Raw genomic sequence first — 27,467 nt, 5'->3', positions numbered from 1 at the left:
GCCGTGGTCGATGTATAAAACTTTCTCCTAATGTTTCCTCTCTGGCTGTGGGAGACAAATGGTGAACAGCAACCAAAACTCGAGGGAGCGCTGTTATATAGGCAGTGCAGAGGGCACCACAGTCTATAATACACTACTGGCCATTAAAATTGCTACACCACGAAGATGAAGTGCTACAGGCGCGAAATTTAACCGACAGGAAGAAGATGCTGTGATATGCAAATGATTAGCTTTTCAGAGCATTCACACATGGTTGGCGCCGGTGGCGACACCTACAACGTGCTGACATGAGCAACGTTTCCAACCGGTTTCTCACACACAAACAGCAGTTGACCGGCGTTGCCTGATGAAACGTTGTTGTGATGCCTCGTGTAAGGAGGAGAAATGCGTACCATCACGTTTCCGACTTTGATAAAGGTCGGATTGTAGCCTATCGCGATTACGGTTTATCGTATCGCGACATTGCTGCTCGCGTTGGTCGAGATCCAATGACTGTTAGCAGAATATGGAATCGGTGGGTTCAGGAGGGTAATACGGAACGCCGTGCTGGATCCCAACGGCCTCGCATCACTAGCAGTCGAGATGACAGGCATCTTATCCGCATGGCTGTAGCGGATCGTGCAGCCACGTCTCGATCTATGAGTCAACAGATGGGGACGTTTGCAAGACAACAACCATCTGCACGAACAGTTCGACGACGTTTGCAGCAGCATGGACTATCAGCTCGTAGACCATGGCTGGGGTTACCCTTGACGCTGCATCACAGACAGGAGCGCCTGCGATGGTGTACTCAACGACGAACCTGGGTGCATGAATGGCGAAACGTCATTTTTTCGGATGAATCCAGGTTCTATTTACAGCATCATGATGGTCGCGTCCGTGTTTGGCGACATCGCGGTGAACACACATTGGAAGTGTGTATTGGTCATCGCCATACTGGCGTATCACCCGGCGTGATGGTATGGAATGCCATTGGTTACACGTCTCGGTCACCTCTTGTTCGCATTGACGGCACTTTGAACGGTGGACGTTAAATTTCAGATGTGTTACGACCCGTGGCTCTACCCTTCATTCGATCCCTGCGTAAACCCTACATTTCAGCAGGATAATGCACGACCGCATGTTGCAGGTCGTGTACAGGCCTTTCTGGATACAGAAAATGTTAGACTGCTGCCCTATCCAGCACATTCTCCAGATCTCTCACCAATTGAAAAGTCTGGTCTATGGTGGCCGAGCAACTGGCTCGTCACAATACGCCAGTCACTACTCTTGATGAACTGTGGTATCGTGTTGAAGCTGCATGGGCAGCTGTACCTGTACACGCCATCCAAACTCTGACTCAATGCCCAGGCGTATCAAGGCCGTTATTACGGCCAGATGTGGTTTTTCTGGGTACTGATTTCTCAGGATCTATGCACTGAAATTGCGTGAAAATGTGATCACATGTCAGTTCTAGTATAATATATTTGTCCAATGAATACCCGTTTATCATCTGCATTCCTTCTTGGTGTAGCAATTTTAATGGCCAGTAGTGTATGATGTCGGCTACGAGATTATCCCCGGTATCGCCAAAATTCTTGATTAAAAGTAATCGATCACCAAGAGGGTGATATGAAATAAATCTACATGTCATCTGAATTGTCTTCCTCTGCTCTCAAATTTGATGTATTATGCTCCACTGAAAGTTTTGTGTTTTACGGTATACGTGCACAAATGAGACGAGTAGTGTCATATCGAAACATTGCATTATTATGCACGTATGTATAGATAAGCTATTGAGATTTATAAACACTATAATAATTTTAACAGAAAAGAGGTGTTAAATTAGACAAAATTTGGATGTAAACATTGCAGCGTAAGACTGATGATTGATTACTTTCAGTCGAGAATGTTGGCACTACCAGTGATAATATTTTTTAAATTTTTATTGGCTTCTAGCATACAAACTTTTTAGCCATCACAAATAAATATACTGACACACATTACAAGGTAACATTTTCTTCTTCGTCATACATACTGTTTAGGGCATACATTCATATGTTTTCAGATCAAACTTATTGTAATCAGATTACAAAACACAGTTGACTGCTAAAATTTTATTTGTTAAGCCCTTTAGTTAAGTTCATTTCATTTTAGATTTTTATATCTTCTTTTGCTAGAAAACGGGATATGGCATCGTATTTACTCCTGCTTGTGTCTCCGAGAATTGGGATCGTGCAAAGGGGCTGGCAGTGACCAGGTCTTAAGGGCTCCTTCAAAAAATCGACTCTGCCTTTCTCACAGTGTCTACACTGAAATAAGATGTGATTTACGTCACCAATTGTTTCCTCTTCCACATTGACAGTAAGGTGGCTCCGATACGCCGATTCTATGTAAATGGGCAGGGAAAGATCCACGATTGAGACGCATTCTCACATTGGACGTTATAACGTTCCTTGAATGTTTGAAGTTCGCAAACCATGGCTGTCTTGGTATGAATGTCTGTATGCGTGCATAGCTTTTACCTCTTGTTTGTTGGCTTTTTATTCCAGTCTTCCTGCCATGAGAGAATCGCTTGTTGTTTTACTTTTAGGAGGTATTCTGTGTATGGGAGTTTAATATGTCATTGTATAGAATGCCAGAATGTGATTTGACCCATACAAATTCTATAATTTGGCCAGTCCAGTGATAATCTCTTAGCTGACGTTACGTGATGCGCTGTGGTGCCCTCTACACTACCTATATAATTGGTGCTTCCTTGAGTTTTTGTTACAATTCGCCGTTTTGCGTCTGGAGACGTGTCTTGCAGTTGGAGAGGAAATGTTAGGAGAAAGTTTTATACATCGACAATGTCCTAATAACGTGGAAATTTTAAGTGATGACACCTACAGTCTCTTTACAGTCTGTCGTAGCCAGGCCTCCGTAGTTCTGAGTCGTTAAAATTCGGTCCACTTCGGTTCAATCATGTTTAGCGTCCGGCCGCTGCCAACCTCAGTGATGTAATACTGAACTGTGCGTAGCCATTGTAAAGTGACTGGTGAGCTTCGCTACGTTCCTTAGTGAAGTTTTACACTGCATAATGAGTGACGAAGAGGTTCCTGGCCCATCATGAGCAACGCCAAATACTCCTCATAGAAGAGCAAAGGGTAGCACACTACGGAGTCGAGAAAGAAAAATAATTAGTAATGTCGCTAAATGCTGCGAAGAAGAGAGCAAAAAAAAAATTGCTAGCAGCCAATACCACGAACAGTTACTTATACAGGGGTGAGCGTCAGTTCCGTGAAAAGAATACGTAGATTTTCTAAAGACAACCCTGGAAAAACAACTGAAACTCCCGGCAAAAAAAGGTAAATTTCAGTTCAAATTTTTCAGTTCGACATTGCTTTGAATCTGCCTCACCGTTTGTCTGAATTACTGTAGTCGTTTTGTTTGTATGGTGTGAAAGAATTTCTTGTCCTCCAATAGGCATATAAAATTGAGTCTGAAGCTGTAAATTAGTCACATCCTCGCAATTCGCTTTGTAGCGTAGCGGTTATGGTGCTTGATTGCTGTACCGATGGTGACTGGCCCGAATCCGGTTACACAGCAGTTTTTTTTTTAATATTAATAGCAAGGACTGTTATAATCACAGGGACCATAACCCACGACACTAACTGACACTACTCTGTAAGTGTTTTAAAAAAGTAGATTCTTCATCTGGAAACGCGTCCTTGATACTTCTAACTACACATTCTTACAGTCTGACTCTCTAACCCTTTTTTTTAATTCTCTTTTATTTAGGCCAAGATCTACTGGAAAAATCCAGTTGGATAATTTCGACAGGACTGTCGTAAAACAAACAATCGAAGATTTTTGTATGGTACAGAAGATTGCTCCCAGTCTGAGAACATTTCGACCTGTACTACAAGAAAAGATCGGCTGGACGTGGGGTATTACTTCACTGCGGAATATTTAGTTATCCATGGTATTCACATGGCAAAAAGTACAAAATAAGCGGTCCTTGCTGCTAGAGCATGGAGACATTATTGATTGGCGGTCGCGTTTCATTGTGCAAATGAAACATCTGAGGGAAGCAGCCACAGAAATATTCTATTTGGATGAAACGTGGATCGACAGCCATATGACAGTAGGTAAATGTTGGCAGAAGAGTGATATTGTCGGCGTTGTGAGTTGGGGAACTTCCTCCAAAAGACTGATTATTGGAAGCGTTAGATCAAGGAAGGGATTTGTCAGGGAAGCCGAACTAAAATTTTGGGCTAAATCAACTAAAGGTGACTACCATGGTCAGATGAATTCAGGAAATTTTGAAAGGTGGTTTTCAAGCATGGTGCTCCCGAAACTTCCTCCGAAGTCGGTAATTGTGATGGACAACGCTCCATACCATAACAGACAGGTTGAGAGAACACCCACACGGTATAACACCAAATTGAGGATGTTGGAATGGCTTCAAAATAGGCTGTCACCTGTAATGGGAGCATGAGAAAGCAGGTTCTGTTCGCTTTAATACAAGAGCATAAACCTGCTAAAAAAAATGTTGTTGACGAATTGGCGAAAGAGAAAGGCCACATGGTTGTACGCTTGCCTCCGTACAATTGTGATTTGAGTGCGGTAGAACTGGCATGGCCGAAATTAAAACGGTTGTTTAGGGAGCGCAACATTTCAGGGGACATGTCGAAAGTTAACCTTTTTGCGACAGCAAGTGAATGCCTTTTGTCTATAATTGCCGATGACTGGGAAGGGTACTGCAGGAAGGTCCAACAACTAGAAGAAGAATATTGGAGGCGTGATGGTGTTGTTGAACTAGCAATGACGATATCATTAACACTGCCGAAACGGACAGTAGCGACGAACATGAAGCACACACAGAAGAAAGAGTACAATGAAAGTGATTCTGAGTGATGTACAGGGCTATTACAAATGATTGAAGCGATTTCATAAATTCACTGTAGCTCCATTCATTAACATATGGTCACGACACACTACAGATACGTAGAAAACTCATAAAGTTTTGTTCGGCTGAAGCCGCACTTCAGGTTTCTGCCGCCAGAGCGCTCGAGAGCGCAGTGAGACAAAATGGCGACAGGAGCCGAGAAAGCGTATGTCGTGCTTGAAATGCACTCACATCAGTCAGTCATAACAGTGCAACGACACTTCAGGACGAAGTTCAACAAAGATCCACCAACTGCTAACTCCATTCGGCGATGGTATGCGCAGATTAAAGCTTCTGGATGCCTCTGTAAGGGGAAATCAACGGGGCGGCCTGCAGTGAGCGAAGAAACGGTTGAACGCGTGCAGGCAAGTTTCACGCGTAGCCCGCGGAAGTCGACGAATAAAGCAAGCAGGGAGCTAAACTACCACAGCCGGCGGTTTGGAAAATCTTACGCAAAAGGTTAAAGCAGAAGCCTTACCGTTTACAATTGCTACAAGCCCTGACACCCGATGACAAAGTCAAACGCTTTGAATTTTCGGCGCAGTTGCAACAGCTCATGGAAGAGGATGCGTTCAGTGCGAAACTTGATTTCAGTGATGAAGCAACATTTTTTTCCTAATGGTGAAGTGAACAGACACAATGTGCGAATCTGGGCGGTAGAGAATCCTCACGCATTCGTGCAGCAAATTCGCAATTCACCAAAAGTTAACGTGTTTAGTGCAATCTCACGGTTTAAAGTTTACGGCCCCTTTTTCTTCTGCGAAAAAAACGTTACAGGACATGTGTATCTGGACATGCTGGAAAATTGGCTCATGCCACAACTGGAGACCGACAGCGCCGACTTCATCTTTCAACAGGATGGTGCTCCACCGCACTTCCATCATGATGTTCGGCATTTCTTAAACAGGATATTGGAAAACCGATGGATCGGTCGTGGTGGAGATCATGATCAGCAATTCATGTCATGGCCTCCACTCTCTCCCGACTGAACCCCATGCGATTTCTTTCTGTGGGGTTATGTGAAAGATTCAGTGTTTAAACCTCCTCTACCAAGAAACGTGCCAGAACTGTGAGCTCGCATCAACGATGCTTTCGAACCCATTGATGGGGACATGCTGCGCCGAGTGTGGGAGGAACTTGATTATCGGCTTGATGTCTGCCGAATCACTAAAGGGGCACATATCGAACATTTGTAAATGCCTAAAAAAACTTTTTGAGTTTTTGTATGTGTGTGTAAAGCATTGTGAAAATATCTCAAATAATAAAGTTATTGTAGATCTGTGAAATCGCTTCAATCATTTGTAATAACCCTGTATTTGAGGATACAATACAGCGTAACAATTGTCATTAAATTTTCCAGATTTATTCCGTCTCTCTTTATTGCCACAATGTAAGTTCTTCTACCGGCTCTGTATAATGCCAAATTGTCCAAGAGAGTTGTTACGAAATTAGTAGCAATCATTCAATATGGAACTTTCGATTTCACTTCATAACGGCCAACCGTTGAAATTGCAATATTGGGTTTTACACATAAATAATTTCACGTATCCTGCAATGTTTTATTATGCAGCTGTCCTCTTTTGCGCTAGTATATGCGCAGCATTAACAGTTGCTGCTGCGTCTAATAGATGGCATTCTGTATACCGCTTGGAGCACAACTTTTATGTGGACGCCAGAGTGTTGCCAGCACTGCATAACGTTAGCGCGACTTATTACCCCGCCAATATACTGTGTGCCGGTGGGCTGAGCGTACCTCCTCTATAGGCTGCACACACACCCCCCCCCCCCGCCCCCCGTTCAGAATTAGCTCTTCTCTTTGTGAACAAGCAGTACTGTGTGGGTATTTCGCCAATTTGTGTCGTTAACTGCTGTGCAGTTATTTTGCTGTCCAAAGGTCGGCTGCGATACAGCGTAGGCACGGCATTGTTGCCGCGCGTCGGCCACTGCTGCGTCTGACTCGGCATAGGGCCTAGTGATCGTGAATTGTAATTCGCTCGTGCGTTGAAATTACCCCTGTTGTTTTGGAAATTTCTTTTAAATCGTTTGTTTTTTTCCGTTCCCATTACCGTACTCGTTACCTCTGGGTATGTAATTTTTGCTGTTGTGTGTACCAACCTTTCTGTGTGTTTAAATCACGTTTTGCTGACCGATTTACATAATTATGTTGTTGTGGGTGATTTTCTGTTGCTCTATTGGGTACAGGTCTTTCCTCGTAGATTAAGTCGATAGAATCTAGTACTGAAAAAAAAAAAGTGCCATGCTCTGGCGTTGTGACTAATTTTTCTCTAATATGCGATGGTAAACGGCTTTTCAAAATTTTTTACACGTCTACCTGTGCTATTGGGTTCGTCCAGTAGCGTGTCTTGTTCAGATATTTTTCAAAGTATCCACGTAGACTACTGTATTTGCAATTGAATGGTGCAGCGTTGAAAACCTCGCGTCTGAGTCTTTCTTGCACTGCCTCAGACCAGTATTTGTCGAGCAAAGCTCGTTCAAGATGGATATAAGTGCTGCAACGTTCGGCCACTTCAGTTGCCCATAACAGCACACCACTTCGCGTACATCGCATGACAGATCTGATGTTCTGTGCTTCCGTCCAGTTGCGTGGAAATACATGACGAAAAGCACTAATAAATACTACGGCATTCATTCTTTTACGTTCGGTAGTGAATGTAGGAAATTGTCGATGTCTCAGCAAACCTTCGTCTGCAAAAATAGTTGATAGACTCGTGGTATTTTCGATCGTATTTATGTTGTTACTGTAGTTACCTGTAAGTCCGGCTGGTAATTGTTCAGGTATTGGAGTAGTGGGTATGTTTACATTTTGCTATCTATAACTGTCACCGGTACCTGCTGTGGGACTCGTGACAATTTATGAATAGATATCAACAGGTTGTGGTTTGTTCACTATAGCCTGTGTATTATTTACCTGTGTATTTCGAGATCCGGTAATATTTTCTTCTAAAAGATTGCGGATCCTATCTTCCGCGGCTTGTAGGTTAATGTTTACCTTATTCACTATTTCATTTTCTTTTTTCTGAATAGCCTTTTCTGCTACATCTGTGTACAACTTACTATCTGTTATTAACTTCTCTGCAATCGTATTACCCTTATCTAACATAACCTGCTTCAGCTTGACTAATGATATCACTCAGATTTTCATTAATCTTCTCTCTTTCCTTCTTAGCACATGCTGAGTCAACTTTTAATGTTGCTACCCTTAAAGTAAGCTCTTCTACAGCTAGAGGTACACCTTCATAGTCTTTATTTAGTTTGTTAACGACAGTGGTTACCCTTTTTACCGTCGAAACCAACTAGTTTTGTGTAGCTTCAGTGTTTGGGTTTGCGATTTTCTTTAATTGTTCTATTCGGTCGTGATGGTCATTAAAAGAATCTGCCTTATGTTTTACCTCCGTAATGTTACTGTTAACTTAAGAAAGTACTTCATGCTTTACTTGTGTTTTCTTATCATTCAAGTTTTCGTCGATTTCAGTGCGAAAATTTTTGGCTAAGTCATCGAATTTCTGTGAGACCGTGTCTTGCAAATCTTTGAATACTTGTTTTTGTTCTTGCTTCATTGCATTTCTGTCTTGTGTGACAGTGTTTTGTTGCTGTTTTACCGTTTCATATCTTGTGTTAAAAAATGGTTCAAATGGCTCTGAGCACTATGGGACTTAACTTCTGAGGTCAACAGTCCCCTAGAACTTAGAACTACTTAAACCTAACTAACCTGAGGACATCACACACATCCATGCCCGAGGCAGGATTCGAACCTGCCACCGTACGGTCGCGCGGTTCCAGTCTGTAGCGCCTAGAACCGCTCGATCACACCGGCCGGCATCTAGTGTTCAAATTATCAATTTTGGTATTCAAATTTTGTTTCATATCACTGAGATCGGTGTTAATGTTATATAGTAACTGCCATAGCAGTGCGTCAGTTTTACTACCGTGGCTGCTGTCAGCTGTACTTCCAAAGTTAATGTTTGTGTTGTGACCAAGTGGTGTTTGTAACGTGTTGTCAAAATTCATATTTCGATCGCTCTCCGACGTTTCATTCATGAGCGGTATGTCGTCATGGGAGATGCGTGACATTGTCTCGTCAGTTGTAAACATTGTGTCGTCAAAGTTATTCTGTTGTGGAGCGTCGCTATCATTTGTCACCTCTTGCGACACTCATCTCTGGTCTACCATACTTAAAAACTTCTGCAATAGGCATGCAAGGCACCTGATCTTCAATTGTTCGATCTCGCAATTCTACGCCATCTTGGCTGATTGCGTTTTCGCTATCGCTATCGATAATGGACGTATATTTTTCGGCCATGTAATATGAATTTGCAAAAAATAGTAATTTCACAAAATGTTAAAAATTTCACACGTTAATTATTACACTTGATAAATATTAATTACGGAATGTCAAAGCCTGTTTTACGTCTATTATGATGCGCAAACTATTGTGTCACAAATCTTTGTTTTACTGACAATATGAATCACACTGAAAAATTTCAGTAAATTTTTCGCAAATAAAATTCAAGGAAGGGAATAATGACGAAAAGGTGTCTATGTACACCAAAAGAGGCGCTATCAAGCGTAACCATGCAAGCAACTTGCGTAGGCGTCCTACCTTTGATGCGCCGAACAAAACAGCTTACTATGGAAAATTTTACGTGACCTGGGTCCAGTCCTCAATTTTGAGTTTTTGCGTTACTTGCTCCCCGTCGTGATTCATGCAAACAGAACATACAGGCAATTAGTTTTTATAGTTCATAACAGTGTCATCGAAATTTCTTACTATAACAATAGTTAATAAACACTACTCACGACTTGTGCCCAGAAGTCCTGTCACGGTCGCCAATTGTAATACACAAAAAAAGATGTAATTGTACTTATCTTAATTTTTTGTTGACGATCAGACTTCGTGACCTAGTTGAAGCTGCAGGTAGCAGAGCACTCCGGGAACATCGGCGCTTGTAATAATCACGAAAATTCTCTTCCTGTAATTTTCCTCTTCACTTACTTCAATAAAAATGCTTGATACTGTTTTTCCATATAATAGTATTCAAGCACACATATGATACATAGAACTCACAATACTTCATATCTAAAATCGCACATCTTCACCATCCTTCTACATACGAGTGTGTGTGTAAAAGTGAAGAAAACAAAAACTGCATAATAGTTGACTGTTGTTTTCGTTCATTTGTCTGCGCCTTACCGCGCCTCCATAATTAACGTCTTTGCCAACCCTCTGGTTACTCAGTGCTTCAATTTTTTTTTAATAAATCTTAATTTTACGGCATCCTGGGGGCCTTCATCATGTACTTATACAATATCTCACCATCAACAATACCCAGAAGTCCAGTAAGATCAAGAGCCCCTATTGTGCTAAAACAACCACTTACTCAATTAAAACGTTAACATGGACTGTTATGTGATGTTACATTCTACATTCTTCTTATTAGAACTTTCAGGTCCAGGTTTCTTTACGGATGCTGCCAGGAGTTGTCATATTGTCTGCTCTGATATATTTTTACACAGTCTGACTTGGTTAGTTTTAGGACTATGTGGAATGTAATACGAAATATTTGCAACTGGAAGACTTGGAAATCATGTGGGTTATTTCAGTGCAAATCTGCAGGTTTTATACTGCCCAGAATGTAGCCACAGTTGGATTTCTTGTCATCAGTTGAAACTTTGATTGTCATTGAACACAGACACTCTTCCGTGAATGTTCTTATAAGCCGGCTGGAGTGGCCGAGCGGTTCTAGGCACTTCAGTCTGGAACAGCGCGACCGCTGCGGTCGCAGGTTCAAATCCTGCCTCGGGCATGGATGTGTGTGATGTCCTTAGATTAATTAGATTTAAGTAGTTCTAAGTTCTAGGGGACTGATGACCTCAGAAGTTAAGTCCCATAGTGCTCAGAGCCATATTTTTGTTCTTATAAACTGGCCACAATAGAAACACCAAGAACCCAGTACTTATTAGATGCTAATGGAAAATGGAAAGGATTCATACTGTATTGAGCTAGACTATCAGTATCACACAGTTTGATGGAATACTGCCCACTGATGCCAAGACCCAGTTGATGGATGACAATTGCCATGTATTTGATTGTATTTAGTGTCCAATATGATGACCAATCTTACTGCAGTCCATTTCTGGCACCCTAATCTCAATGTGTTGATACTCATGCATTAGTTAACATGATTCAAATAAGGGCAACACACTGCAAGAATGAGCCTGCATCCTACTGTTCAATGGTATGATTCTTCGAAAAATTGTGAAAATATGTCTTTGTTTCATGCTCTGTGTGTACTACTTGTTTTCGGTATGGATGACCATACGTACTTGGTATATTTTCTTTATAGAAGTAGTTTATTTTTAATTGTTTATAAATTTCATGGAGATTAATAAAAATCATACACAGGGTGTGTCTTCTAAGAGTCATTAAGTACATTCTCTCTGGTGTTTTGGCAGATATTTGGAATTTCTGCGATGTATAACTGGAAAGTCCTCCAATGTATAACTAGAAACAGCCCAAACAAATATTGATCATCACGCCTTTCCTATGACACCAAGTGTCGACAGAAAGCATATTTAAAGCTGAAGTTTACATGCCCTTTTGATAATAGCAGTCTAACGTTAGTGTTGGGCAATAGTCATTTAATCATTATGTATTCACAGGATAATAAAAAATGAAGAATAACAAGTACTCCAGCAGTCACCCTGGCCTGTGCTGTCTGGTACTGTCTGCAGCACTACTGGGTGACTGCTTGAATACTGATTATTCTTCACATTTTACTGCCCCTGTTAAGGCGTAACGATAACATGAGTATCGCTCCACACTGATCTGGAATCACTCTATTGGATGGGAAAGTAAAATTCCACCTTAAAAATAATTTTATTTGTAACAGCAAAACAAACTGACTCTTTCTGTCGACACTGGGAATTATGTGACTGAAATGATGAGCAATATTTTTTTTTGGGCTGATTCAAGCTGCACATTGCAAAAACGAAATTGGAAATTTTTGCCACAACAACAGAGAAAGTGCGGCCAACAACTCTTAGGAGAAACACTCAGTATATATGATGACCAAAAATGAAGTACTATTAACTTACCCTTTTACTTATTTTTCACAGTGGGATCAATGGATGTGCTTTGAGGTGATAGGGTCAAAACGGGCATGAAGAACACAGTAATATTTTTTGTTGTGTTAACAGATCCATATAAGTTTTTATGTGCTGTTAAACGGTAGTTTTAATTATGTGACTGTAAATTATATTTTGAAAAAAAAAGTGCAACCACACTAATGCAGTACAAAGTATGTGGGTGATATATATTGAATTAAATGTTTTGGTGTCCGGCTAGACTTGCGGCCGAATATATTCTGAAAGTAATAATGAAAAAGCCTAAATAGACAATGTTAGTGTCAATAGCAACAGATCCATTAGTTTTTAAAGGACATGATTACTGTACATAAGTAAAGAGTATTTCAGCTTTCAAATAAATTCATTCATTTATTTTCTTCTTGAAACTGGCCATGGGTGTACATATAGCTGTTATTGTTCTCTCAGCTATTTTTCAGAAATTTTGTAATCCAGATCTTCGCGTTCTAATTGGTGACTGCACTTCCTCAGTTCCATAAAGTATCTTGTAATATAAATTGAGAAAGAAGAGCTCATGCAATGACATTATATTTAATGGAAACTACTTCTTATACATACGTCATGTTAATTTACAAATATGTGCCAGGAGTGCCTCTGAAAATGGGGACCATACTTGCGTTCATCCAGTAGAAAAAGGTTCAGCTAGCCATTCAGATTCTGGTTTTCTATGATTTGTCTAAAATGGGCATTGATATTTATTTGAATAACTTGTTAGGATTGTCATTCTTGCATTACTTCAAAAATAAAATTATATATATAATCATTACACTACATTTCCCAATTTGTATCTAGAGAGAATATGTTTTTGAAAGAGTCTTATTATTTCTCCAGTCACATAGATGCAAATAAAACCAAGTATATTGATCGCCTGAGAGAAGCTGTAGCCATTAAATCTGTGTCAGCATGGGAACACACGAGAAATGACATTGTAAAAATGGTTCATTGGACAAAGGAAAGACTAGAAAAGTTAGGTGCAGAAACAGAACTCCATGATGTTGGTACACAGGTTAGTACCCTCTAATTTTGTATGTTCATTTTGTTTTTAGAGAGAGTAAATGAATTAATTACAGCAAATTTCATCTAGGCTGGGGATGCCAGCACTTCACATTTCTGCCTATTACTTTCTTATTACTATGTCAGGTAGGAAAAGTTATGCAATGCGTTATTCTTTGCTTCCCGCATGTTTATAAAATGTAGACCTGAATTCTGGTACAGTTTAAGGTTTTTTTTATGTCGTGTCATATAGTTTGTAATTAGTATGTAGGTAACCACTATTTTGTATTTTTAGCAGTTGACCCTATAGTTGCATACATGTCTGTTGTGTTCCCTGACCCAATGAAACTTTTCAAAATTTGTTGGTTTCCATAATCATGTTCAGCTACTGTCATAGAGGCCCTATGATTCACATGTGCGACATGTTTCTAAACCAATTGTCTTTTCTTGCAGTACAATTTATCATATCCTAGCTATGAGAACTTGAGAGAATGATGGACTAAAATATATCTTTCAGTTATCAGTCAAGAGTTCCAGTTAATAATTGTACCACAAGAATGAGGGAGAATAGTATTATTTGAGGATCAATATTAGGTGGTATGAATAATAGCTAAAATAATATTACGCCATATAATTTACAACAAAATTCGGCAGATATTCAGTGTGATGCATTTCCTCAAGGGTTCACAATGTTATGTTTTCCTCACATATTTTCACTCACTTTTTTCCTTTTGTATGTTTATCAACTACAGGCTCTATGTTGTGCGTTCGTTAACTGTATTTTTTTCTCATAATTTCTATTCATGGATCAGGTGTCTTTGACATGTCAGTAACTATAGCATATCTTCAAAACTGACTATTTCGCTGCAATACTTATTTAGCTTTTTCGGATCTTTCCTTCTTTGTTGTGAGGGGATTTCTAAGGGTAAGCTACACAGAATTATGGCAGACCAAGTAACATTTATTGACTGCTAGAGGGTGACTTAAGAACATGACACTATTTTTCAACAATCACCAAGGCTCTGTAACCAATAATAAGAATGTTCTACTAGTTGTTCGCCATATTAAAGATAGAAATTCACTACTTCTTCATGGAGCCATTCGAGGACACTGTGTGAATGTTCTCATAAATGAAAAATCTCCTCCTTATCAGCATCACCCACATCTGTGTGGCTTTGGTAAAATTATTGGCACCATTTCACAACAGCTGGATGCCACATTGCATTTAGTGCATATACCCCATAATTTCATGGTGGATGTGTATACAATTTAAACATTTTGCTCACAAGAACTGTACTGCACTACATACTTCAACTTTGGAATATGTTTCTAGTTTTTGCTCCATTTCAATCCCATACTCATACCATAGCAGAACTGTGTCTATAGGCACCCCCGAACATGTAATCACTTCTGGCATTGTGCCACTCCTGTTGCATTACGATCTTAACATGAGATGACATGTTTAACTAACTTTTTGAAGCCCCTACCTACTTGTGCATTTTTGTGCAATGTTAGCTGTCTTTGTATCCAGTTATTTTTTTCTTCAGTTTTTTCCTTAGAAATTGAAACTTGAAGCTTTGGTCAGAAAAGTGTGAGATGTGTACTGTGAATTTTTTTTATTTGGGTAATTATTGTGTATGTAATACTGGAGACTACACGTTCAAATTGCCCAGGTTCACTACATCATAAAAAGACAGAAATGAGAATGCCGGGAATGGTATGTTGCTATCATTGTACCGCATACCCCACCTTCGCAGGTTTGGGCAAAGATTCGATGCCTGTATGGACACCAGTCCACTGCAGGTGTATGTAATATTTCTGTGAATGGTGTTGTCTTCATTGGCCCAGATGCTGTCGCCAAACATTTTGCTTTGCATTATGCTTGAGCCTCTGCATCTGAGAACTATCAGCCTGCGATTTGTGTTCTCAAAGAGCTGGTGGAGTGAATGCACTTACCAATTATTATATTTTACCTGGAACCATTTTATGTTCCATTCAGTGGGTGGGAATTTCTCATTGTCCTAGCTCTTTGTCCTGACATGATTCCAGGGCCAGACCACATCCACATCAAAGTGCTCAAATACTTACAGTGGATTGCCAATGTCACATCCTTGTCTTGAGGTCTTTTGCCTCTGTCCCAAGATGACTTTTGTCGAGGTTGCTGCAGGCAATTTGATCTGCCTGGAGTCTGCTATCAGGTCAGGTTTTCCCTGGCATCAGCATATTATCACTGTTTTCTTTGACTGCGAAAGGCTTATGACACAACATAGCATCACCACATCCTCACTACCTCATATAAGTGCGATCTTTGGGGACCACTCCTAACTTTTTTTGTGGGACTTCTTGTTCCACCATACTTTCTGGATTCAAGCTACAGGAGAACAGGATCACCCAGAGCTCTACATTGAGTATGGCCACTTTTAATAGTGGTTATCAATGGTCTAGCTGCAGCTGTGGGGTCTTCTGTGTCATCCTCCCATATGCTGGTGACTTTTGCATCTACTACTGCTCCTGAACTGTTGGTGACACTGACTGCCAACTGCAGGGTGCCATACAAAAGGCACAGTCCTGAGCTTCATGCCCTATAAAAGGCACAGTCCTGAGCTTTCAGTGGATTTTTCACTGCCAGGACATGTGTCTTACATTTCTATTGCCGTTGTACTGTGCAACCCCAACCAGAACTCTGCCTTGATGACCAAGTGTTCAGTGTGGCGGAGGCTTGTAGGTTTATGGGATTTGTCTTTGATGCTCAAGTGACATGGTTTCCCCATCTTTGACAACTTAAATGAACATGCTTGTCACATCTTAATATTCTTTGCTGTCTCAGTAACATCCGCTGGGGCACAGACTGCTCTACTCATTTGCAGCTTTACCAAGCTCATATCTCATCCTGTCTCGATTCTGGGAGCCTGACATATGGCTTGGCATCACCTTTCAGCATTGTGGACCCAACACAAAATTGCGGAATCTGACTTGTGACAGGTGCTATTCAGACTAGTCCTGTGAACATTGTACTCCTGGAAGTACTCCAGGCTCCCTCCCCTAAAGATCAGGCAGCAACAACACCTGCTGAGCTATGTGATACAAACTCACTGCTCCACTGAGCTTAGAAACTGCTGTGTCCTTTCTACTGGTAGGCAGACCTACCTCCCACAACAGAGGCTGAGGACGTCACAATCGTAGTTTGGATACAGAGTCTCTGCCCTGAAGTTCAACTTCCCCCACTGTCACCTCTCGTCAGGGAGAAATCGTCTGTGCCCCCATGGTGTGTGCCACATCCTTAGATATGTCTCGGGGGGTCCCCAGGTTGCCCTTGCTAAATGGTGTGGCTTGACTCCTACCCTTCCCACTTTTCTAATTCTTATTCGTTTACATCTGTTGTTGTTTTACTGAGATTTTACCAGCTTGTCTGTTCAGTTCCTTTTCCTGTGGTAATGGCAGGTGTGAAAGCACTGGTCAGATGGAGAGGGTGCATCTCCCATTGCATAACATGTCCCAGGGGCTCCAGCTACTTTCTGTGCATGGGAACTTTCCCACTTTTACCCCTCTGTCAACTCTTCTTGCTTCTATCTCTTGGTTTTCTTGATTCTGTGATACAATCAGGTTCATTGGTATTTGTTTTTTGTTTCATTCCTCTCTGGGGAGTATTCCTGGCTTGACGCACACAAAGGATTTAGGGACCTATGACCTTGTTGGTTGGTCAGTCAAACACCATCATCCATAACCATTAATTTGAGTGAGAGGCCCTTGACACATATTAAGTCAAAAGAAAGAAAAATATTATGACTGCACCTACTGCTAAAATGGTTTTAACTTCACACCCAAAATCCAGCATGGTAGCCAATCTGCCATGGTGTGGTCATCATGTACCCTCATGTTTGTAGCCCTCTGTCAACTTATATGTTGCACTGTTGATGCCTGAGCTATAACCTTCCCAGTATGCTGAAGAGTAGGTGCCTGTCCAAGCTGGGGCACTGGGACTCTGGGCAATGGTACTATGCCAAGTACCATTTTAAATGGTGGAGTCACACCCATGGCGACAGCTTCTGATAAGAGTGAATTATATTAGGGCAGATGATCCACAGTGAAACGGTCATCTGGCAGATTGAAAGCAAGATTTTAATTCAGGGGCTTACAACCCGATGATGAATCTGTCTTTGGCCTCACCATGGAAGGGATAATCAGCTGAGGAGAAATGGAGGTGGACCATTGGCTCAGTTCTTGGTATCCTCTGGAACTGAATGAAGAATTTTTTTTTGTTGCTGCAGTAGAGAAAATGAGAACTGGAACTCTGTTGATCAAAACTTTGAATGCTGAACAATCACAGGCAAATTATGCCTTGAATGCTCGAGAATAAACAAGTTGCCATCTTTCCTCCTAATAAACTCAACAGGATTCAGGGTATCATCACACACTGGGACCTTATGCTAAAAACAGATGAAGAAGTGCATGCTAAACTAGAGCAGCATGGAGTACATTTTGTTTGCCGCTTTCATAGAGGATCTAAGGATAATAGAGTGGATGCTGGAGCTTTCATCCTAGCCTGCAATGGAAATATTTTACCTGAGAAAATCAAAGTCATGGCTTATAGATGTGAGGTCAAGCCCTATTTTCGTCCTCCTGTGAGATGTTTCAGGTGCAGAGAATCAGACATATGTCCTCCTGCTCTACTATTAAGGCTACTTGTAGGAAGGACGAAACATTAGGAGATCCCTTTCAAACAACCTCCTACATATGTAAACTGCCCAGAACACCACCCCTGTCATTCGCTGAAATGTTCAGTTTTGTAAGAGGGAGAGGAAAACCCAGGAATATGAAACACTTGACCTCCTGTCATATCAAGATACTAAGAAAAAATTTGAATGACTCCACCCAACCAACATGATGTCAAACTTTGCACACATTGTGTCAAAGTCCACTCCTAGTGTGATGATCCGGTCTCAAACAATAACTCCCATCTCTAGCCCTGTGTCAGTGCCTGTTTCTGAGTTAGGGGAGTTGACACCAACTCCCTCCACCCACAGACCCACAGCACTGGTGGTAGTCACCCCATTAGTGCAGCTGGAGATACCTTGTCCTCCTCTGTCATCACCAGGGAAAGAACACCTTCCAAGATGCCTCACTCCCACAGGAAAACAGACCACCAGTCTACCACCAAACAGTGGCTGAAAGAGCCACATGCTTTGGGTCATAATGAAGAATGGGCCACTTCTGTTCCAGAAGTCAAGACAGTAAAATCCTCACAAAAACAGAAACCATACAGAGACAAGAAGGAAAAATTGGGAGTCAAATTGAATTCTGCTGCTGTGGTCAGTCTGGTCCCCAGCACTCACGAGGTCAAGCCTTTGAATGCTGATGAAGAATCATACATTCAGGTGGAGCATGACTCAGCAGCAAAGTAATTTATATTCTTGTTTCCCCTTCATTGCTCAGATCCCACTCTGACATTCCTTAAGTGGAACTGCAGTGACTACCATCATCACCTGGCAGAACTCTGTCAATTAATGGCTACGTACTCTGCAACTGATGTGGCATTTCAAGTAAAATGGTTCTCAGAACTCCCTACTATTAAAAATTACAAATACTACTGTAAGAAGTCAGTATGCTCATACGCTCTTGACATTTCAGTGAGTAGATGCCACTAACCACTGCATTAGAAGCTATGGCTGGACATGTCTACCTGGCAGTTAGGGTAACAGTCAGTAACGTCTGTCTACCCCCAAACAGGTACATACCATATCACGAGCTGGTAGATTTAGTGGAACATCTGCCTCCAATCTTCCTTCTACTGGGGGACTTCAGTGCCCACAATCCTGTGTAGAGCAGTCAAACCACATCTAACAGGGACCAAGTAATGGAGCTATTGATTTCAGAACGGTGGGTCTGCCTACTTAACACTGGAGCTGCATGCAACACATTTCAGTATGGCCTGTCAAATATACTCAGCCACAGATATTACAGTCTGTAGCCCAAGCATCTCACCCTTGATCCAGTGATACGTCACTGGTGACCTCTGCAACAGTGACCACTTGGATATCACTCTCTCTTTCTCAAACCACTGATCAGTGGACATGCATCATTGTCCATGTTGGTCACTTCAGAAAACCAACGGACAAGCTTTTTTCTCCAAAGCTACTTTCTAAACCAGCAAAGAGAAGGATATTGAAGGAGTGATATAAGACACTAATGACGTAATTATACAGGCTGTGGAAATGATGATGCCGTATACTCCAGCCCTTCCCACTGGAAACTTGTGCAGTGATGCTCCAAAGAAATAGCTGCACTACCAGAGAATGTTGAAGGACACTTCAACAACATAAATGCCATCCTTATACAGAGCATTTAATAGCATTCATCAAGTGAAGTCATGGTTTCTAAAAAAGAGAGAGAGAGAGAAAGCAGGGGCAACAGGAACAGTGTGTATCATCTATCAGAGCCAACATCCCATCTTCTCAAGTATGGACTAAACTCTGTCACTTCTGTGGCCACACACCATCTGCAGTAGTTCCTGGTATCTCCCTCAATGTTGACATCAGTACTGACCCCGAAGTCATTGCTGAATGCTTCATGGTAATTTTGCTGAAGTGTTTGCGTGCAGTAACTACAATCCTATTTCCCTGACCCACAAACACCTGGCAGAGCAAAACTGCATATCCTTCATGCACAAGGCCTCAAATAATACAATGTTCCATTTAGTGAATGAGAGTTTCGCAGCATTTTAGCAGAGTTTGAGAGACAGCCCTTGGTCCCTGTAAAATCCACAATCAAATGCTTAAACATCTTAGCAGTGACAGCATAAAACTCATCCTCAGGTTTATCAATCATATTTGGTGGGAAAGGCCGCCCCATCCCAATGGTATGGCAGTATTATTTATCGTATCCCAAAATTAAAAAAAAAAAGACTCAAATTTTGACTAATTATTGACCACTTTCTCTTATAAATGAGCTGTGTAAATTTTTCAAAAGAGTGGTCAATTGATGACTCTGTTGGTGCCTGGAAGCCAGAAGGCATTTATCACAATTTCAGAGTAGTTTTTGAGCATTGCATCCAACTGAAACCTGCAGTGCACAGTGGTTTCGCACATCACCAACACCTGATTGCTGTGTTCTTTGACCTACAGATTGCATGTGATACTACCTGGTGCCATCACATCCCGTCTACCCTACACGAGTGGGACTTCTGGGTCTTCCTACTTATTTTATCCCAAATTTTCTATCACTCTGACTTTTTCAATTCTGGATAGGTTCAACCCGTAGCAGCCAATATGTACAGGAAACTGGGGCCCTCGGGGGATTAGCTCTGAGTGCAACCATCTTCACCACTGCAGTCAATGGTATTGTGACTGCAGTAAGACCCACTGCACGTGGCCAATTTTTGCCTGTATTACAGCTCTATGTTGTTGCACATTGCAGCGCGTCAAATTCCGGGAGCCGTAGAGAAAGTATGTAACTGGGACCTGAAGTGTGGACATTAATTTTCTGCCATTTGTGTTGTGGAGTTTTTTGACTGGGGACTGTGCATCCGCACCCAGAACTTTTTATTGTAACGTTGTACTTTAGTTTTTGAATGTTTCAAATATGACAATAAGTTAACATGGTTACCATATGTCTGCCATCTCAAGGAAAAGTGTACAAGGAAACTTAATATCCCCAGATTTCTCAGCAACACCTCCTGCGTAGGAGGGGGAAGGGGGGGGATTGTAGACTGCACAGTTCTTCCATGAGTCTACAAAGCTTTGATTTCTTCCTGCAAAGCTTTGATTTCTTCCTGCTTGGACTATGGATGTGTTGCTTACAGGTCAGCAGCACCATCAGTACTGAGCTTGTTAAACCTTGTCCACCACAGTGATGTGCTGTTGGCAGCTGAAGCCTTCCATAAGAACCCCATAGACAGTCCCCTAATAGAAGTTGGTATCCCAGCACTGAGGGTCAGACACTAGCAAATTTTTGTGAAATATGCAGCCACAAACTATCAGATGCCTACCAGTCTATGTGAGTCGGCTCTTGTTTCACAGTCAACAATTCAGACTATTTAGAAATCATTCAAAAATAGGGGAACCAGCTGGGTAATGATTGGGTGCTCTGTGCAAGGAGCTCCAACTGTCTCCTCTTTCCTGTGTGTATAGAGTTCTTTCTTGGCATCCCCCCGTGTTGTGTATCCAGTCCTATGATTAGGATGGACCTGTTGTGTGTCCCTAAGGAAACTACTGCTCTCATCATTCTCAGACACCTATTCTGTTAGGATCTCCATGACTACTTAAATCCAGTGTGCATCTACACACATGGATCAAAAGCTAATGACAGGGTTGGTTATGCTTTTGCACACAAGGGGACATGAGAAGTACTCTCTGTGAAGTTCATCCAGAATATACATTACAGAGCTGGTTGCCACAAACGGGCTCTGCAATACATTAAAACTCGTGATGGACTTTCTTATTTGTAGTAACTCCATGAGTTGCTTACAAGGCATACTCAGTGCTACCCATAAATTTTTTGGTCACTAATACCCAAGACAACAGATTAAGACCTATAAGCTGACCTTCACAGCTGCAGAACCATCTAGACACCAAGCCACATGGGTATTCCAGGAAATGAATTCACTCACAAGTTAGATAAAATTGTTCAAATGGCTCTGAGCACTATGGAACTTAACATCTGAGGTCATCAGTCCCCTAGACTTAGAACTACTTAAACCTAACTAACCTAAGGACACCACACACATCCGTGGCCAAGGCAGGATTTGAATCTGCGACCGTAGCAGCAGCACGGTTCTGGACTGAAGCACCTAGAACTGCTCGGCCACAAATTAGATAAAGACACAGCCACAGGAGACAAATTTGAACTCGGTGTACCAGTGGCAGATCTAAAATTGCAAATGCATCATAAAAATTTCAAAATATTGAATATGAAATTGCAGGCTACCACAACACTGGACAAGCTGAGTGCTGTCCAGGACCCCACCACAGTATAGCATATTCCCTCTGAGCCTCTCGGAAAGATGTCATTGTACTGTGCTGACTGTATTGTCCACATCAAGAGTTCCATTTATGTCAAGAGGACTGCCTTCAATGCAGCTGTGGTAGCCGTCTCGTTATAGTTGATATTCTGACAGTGTGTGTGCCCTGGTGGCTGATTTGAGATGGGCCATTGACTTATCTACCTCCTTACCCAGATACTTGCACATGATGGAATATCAGCTAGCAAAAGTCAAATATTTCCTGAGGGAAGGTGGATTTCATAATAAAGTGTAATGTATCTCAACATTCGGTGTCAAGGGTGTAAATGGGGGCATGCCTCTTGCTGTGGCATTTTACCTGATTGGCCTTTGGCAGCTTCGTACCCCTGCACTTTCATGCATTTTTTAATATTTATATATGTATTTCATTTAGTCAAATTGACACTCCCACTCATACGATCTTCATTTTCTCCCCAGATTTTTGTAGTACTGACTGACTATGATGACTCTTCTTGATGTATCATTCAGTGACTGGCAAATGTGTTTACCTACCTATGTTTTCTCACACTAGTGTTGCACAAATTTTCATCTCCAATGACAAGGTCAGACTCTGCAACTAATGATTTTTCTTTTCCTGTTCCACATCATTTTATGCGAATTTACAGTGCAATGAAAACTGATAACTAAGGTATTTAGTTTCTTTAAAATCATAATCATCATCAGATTAACTGTGACAAGAACAGTGACAGGAAAAAATGAAAAATAAAAAAAAATATTTATATTGCTTTTAATTTATTACTTAAAAACTGATATCATATAAAACAGTAATAATATTTAAATGTTAGTACAATTCTTAATTAGTTTATTTACTTATTTATTAAATGTTGTTCTTACAGGTTACTCCAAGTGGAAAAAAATTACCTTTGCCACCTGTTTTATGTGGTATTCTTGGTAAAGATCCAAAGAAGAAAACAGTTTGTGTGTATGGACACTTAGATGTTCAACCTGCTGCAGTTACTGACGGATGGCACACTGACCCTTTCACTCTGACAGAAAAAGATGGGAAACTGTATGGAAGAGGTGCCACAGATGATAAAGGCCCAGTTATTGGCTGGATTAATGCAATAGAAGCATATAAAAATCTTGGCATTGAGATACCAGTTAATATCAAAGTAAGTTGTGTTTATCTGTGGAGTAAATAAACATTTTTCTCCTATCAATTACAGAAATGCCACAGTGAATCATTTGCTGTTTGCACTTAAAATTTGATTTCTTTTTACCTCTTTACATTTGATTGTTGACTGTGGTACTTTATACATGGTGGGGCTTTAGACAAATCTGCTGATTTGTAGTATTTTTCCAATACCTGTTTGCTTTTGAAGATTGACAATATCTTCATATGAAGTACTGTCTAGCAAGATGATATCTGGAACATGTATCAGCAAGAATATTTTCTCCTCTAGAAAGGTATTGAATATCTCTGATGAACTGACAGAGAAATTTTCTTCTGGACACTGTTTGAAAGCAAGTGTTGATGGCTTGTGGTGTGTGAATATTGTGAATTCTCTGCCTTCCAGAAGATAACAAAAGTGTTTGACTGCTGTATGTGCTGCTAACAATTCACAATCATAGTTACAACAGTTACAGTGTTTGTGGGTCAGAGATCTAGGGAGAAGTGCAAATGGCACAGGTGTTTCTTCTTGCAATTGGTGAAAAGAAGACCTATTTCATAGTCCAAAGCATCAACCATCAAAATTAAAGGTAGATGTGTTGATGGATAAGCAAGCTGAATTACACTGGCAAGTTCTACTCTTAACCTTGTGAATGATTTGTGTGCTTTATCGATCCATGTAATAAGGATGATTATCCTTCCTCTTGATGTTCTTGCACAAGTTAAACGAAGATTGTTGGATTTCTGCTGTAGAAATTTACCAGTCCTAGTTCTGTTACTGTTTCAGGATGAGGAAAATCTTTGCTTACTTTCAATTTTTCCTCTTGTAGTAAAATTCCATGCTGTGATACAAGATAACACAGGTCAGCAACTGGAAGCAGTTAATTCCATAAATTATCTGGGAGTACGCATTAGGAGTGATTTAAAATGGAATGATCATATAAAGTTGGTCGTCGGTAAAGTAGATGCCAGACTTAGATTCATTGGAAGAATTCTAAGGAAATGCAATCCGAAAACAAAGGAAGTAGGTTACAGTACGCTTGTTCGCCCACTGCTTGAATACTGCTCAGCAGTGTGGGATCCGTACCAGATAGGGTTGATAGAAGAGATAGAGAAGATCCAATGGAGAGCAGCGCGCTTTGTTACAGGATCATTTAGTAATCACGAAAGCATTACGGAGATGATAGATAAACTCCAGTGGAAGACTCTGCAGGAGAGATGCTCAGTAGCTCAGTACGGGCTTTTGTTGAAGTTTTGAGAACATACCTTCACCGAGAAGTCAAGCAGTATATTGCTCCCTCCTACATATATCTCGCGAAGAGACCATGAGGATAAAATCAGAGAGTTTAGAGCCCACACAGAGGCATACCGGCAATCCTTCTTTCCACGAATAATAAGAGACTGGAATAGAAGGGAGAACCGATAGAGGTACTCAAGGTACCCTCTGCCACACACCGTCAGGTGGTTTGTGGAGTACGGATGTAGATGTAGATGTAGATATAACTTTCTCCCCAAAAATGCTTTTCCCCACATTTATACGTATTAAAATGTTATTAATCCGGCCATTCAAGAAGATGTTGCAGGTACATTATATGTTCTTCATCTAATGCTGAGGCAATGAGAATGCCATCTAAGTAGGAATACAAAAAGGCAAATCATCCAAAATTGTCTGAATAAACCATTGGAATGTTTGAGCTGCACTGCAGAGAGCAAATGGCATTTTCAAAAATGTGAAAAGTCCAAGTGATGTAGATAACAGCTGTTTCAGGCACATCTTACACCACACCAGGAATGTTGTTATAACCTCAGATAAAGTCAGTTTTAGAGAATATATTTCTGTTTAAGAGTTAGCAGTTGATATATTGTAAATGAGGCACCGGATGGTAGTCTGACACAGTGACAGCATTTACAGCTCTGAAATCTCCACAGGGACGCTAAGTTCCATCTTTCTTTGGAACAAGATTTGAAGATTAGACCAGCAAATTTTAGAAGGACGATATAACTCAAGGTTGATGACATCTAGAAATTCAATTTTTTCTCTTGCAAATTTTACTGATAAGTGTCTGGCTCATGCAGACCCTGGAGGTCCTGTAGTTGTGTAGACATATTTCCTGTACTTAAGGGCGTCAAAAAAAAAAAAAAAAAAAAAAAAAAAACCCCAACCAACTTATTCTCGTGTTTCTTTGCCAGAAAGGTGATATTTTCACAGCCATATGCGATATGGTGTTCTTTGATGGTGGTCTTGCCATAAAACAGTGTATATAAATTAATGCCATAAAATTAGGATAATGTTTGTGATTTTTGCACACTTACAATCATCTTATGGGTTCTTCAACTATGGTCCTAGTAAAACTAATTCCTTATTTAGCACCAAACAAAACTACAATAAATGCGCATATATTTTTTGAAATCATGTTGTATAGGAAATGATAAACTGAAATAAAAGACTACCTACCTCAATATGTAGCAATATTTTTAACAGAATTTATATTTCACTGCATCAATAGCAACCACAAGCCCAATGCCAATAAAATTAGTCAAACCACACCCTTTTCTGATTATTCCCCCCCCCCCCCCTAAAAAAGAGCTCCTGCCTTTGCCTAGAGGGTACAAATCTTCGCCTCTTGTTCTGTGATCTTCCTGTCTTTTTAAGCAAACCAAGAGTATACATAGGTAGCCTCATTGTGAATATATTCTTCTGTCTCACTGCATCTTTTTATTTACTTGCATGAAAAATATTCCCTAGAAGCATCACAGTGCCATAAATCTTCTTTAAAAGTATAGGTAACAGCTTGAATATATTTTCATCTTATGAAAGTCTGAGTGCTTATTTCCTTTTGTTACAGTTTGTGTTTGAAGGAATGGAAGAATCGGGAAGTGAAGGATTAGATGAATTGTTATATTCTGTCAAAGATACATTTCTGAAGGATATAGACTATGTTTGTATTTCTGATAATTATTGGCTTGGAACAACCAAGCCATGTTTGACTTATGGGCTAAGAGGAATTTGCTACTTCTTTATTGAAGTTGAGTCATCTGCAAAGGATCTGCATAGTGGTGTGATGGGAGGCACTGTGTAAGTATTTCAATTCTGATATGCATATAATCTTGCTTGCACAGTTTTGAACATATTTTTTTAAATTTTATGGCAAGTGTCACATAAGTGATAAGTGCCCTCTTTTGTAATTGGGACTAGTGACATAAAAAAGGATGTATAAACAAAAACGATGGAAATAAATACCCCCCCTCCCTCCCTCCCTCCCTCTCCTCTCCCCCTCCCCTCCCTCCTTCTCTCACCTTTCTCTTGTTTCTTGTAGCTTTCTGTTCCCAAATGGAAAAAAAAAATTGTGGGTGTAAAATGAGTTCTGTTGTTTAATGTGAATTCATCTGACCCATTAGAAGAAGTGATGAACTTTTTTGTATTTATCTAACATAATAAGTTTTAATTTGCCACACTTGAAATTAGTAGATGATCAAGAAGTCAACAAATTTTACATGCTAGAACAGGTTTCTCATATATATAGCAAATAAGAAGTGCAGTCCTGAGCTTAAGTTTATTTTCAAGAGGAACCTGCTTCAGATATGTCACTTCAGCCTTACTTAAGATTTTTTTGTGACTCAGCATATTGTTAAATGTGACTGCCACAGGAGTATTTGTCTTTGTAAAGAACATTAACCTCTAAGAAAAAAGGGAAAAAACTATGTTTCATTGTAGTTCAGCTAACAACATTGTTGACTGGATCTCTCTTCTTGTTAGTGAAAACTGGTGATTGCTGTAATGCATACTATTTTCCTCTCAGAGCTAGGGATACAGTTTGACTATTGTATTCTTTATTTATTATTTTGGTATAAATAAGTGGAAAAGAAAGGCTTCCCCATTCATAAGTGGAGTGGAAATTGTTGGTGTGCACTTTTTTATCCTTATGATGGACAGCCATGGCAAAAATTATCATATTACTCCAGAACAAATCTGAATGCTTTCACAGTACTGTATAAAACGGTCCAGTTGCTCTGTGTAGGGATGCAGAAGTGAGAAAAAATCAACCATGCACTCTCTCCTAATCAACTAATTATGACAATATCATATTACATATCAAGGTGTCCAAGAGTAATTTATTTAATTCAGATTTAAATTGTATTTCATCTCAGTGTTTTCTCCTTTTGTCTAGTCATATTGCCTTTGGATTATCCTTTTAGAAATGATTTACTCTAATATTTATTGTCACTGTTAACCATTTCAGCTTGCTTGCACTTAAAGTAGTTGCAAGAAGCAG

The 27,467-nt window shown here is 40.5% G+C and overlaps 1 protein-coding gene across 1 annotated transcript in view; it reads left to right on the top strand.

Moving 5' to 3' along the window:
* Positions 1-27,467, top strand: part of LOC126259263 (cytosolic non-specific dipeptidase) — a 177,569-nt gene that overhangs the window by 89,081 nt on the left and 61,021 nt on the right. The window contains exons 2-4 of the mRNA XM_049955896.1: positions 12,905-13,079; positions 22,919-23,194; positions 26,040-26,269. Of these exons, the coding sequence (XP_049811853.1) occupies positions 12,905-13,079; positions 22,919-23,194; positions 26,040-26,269 (681 nt within the window). The remainder of the gene's footprint in view (positions 1-12,904; positions 13,080-22,918; positions 23,195-26,039; positions 26,270-27,467) is intronic.

The sequence above is a fragment of the Schistocerca nitens genome, chromosome 5 (genome assembly GCF_023898315.1).
Source record: "Schistocerca nitens isolate TAMUIC-IGC-003100 chromosome 5, iqSchNite1.1, whole genome shotgun sequence".
NCBI lineage: Eukaryota > Metazoa > Arthropoda > Insecta > Orthoptera > Acrididae > Schistocerca > Schistocerca nitens.
The sequence above is the reverse complement of the archived record's forward strand: the minus strand, read 5'-3'. Positions and strand labels throughout refer to the sequence as shown.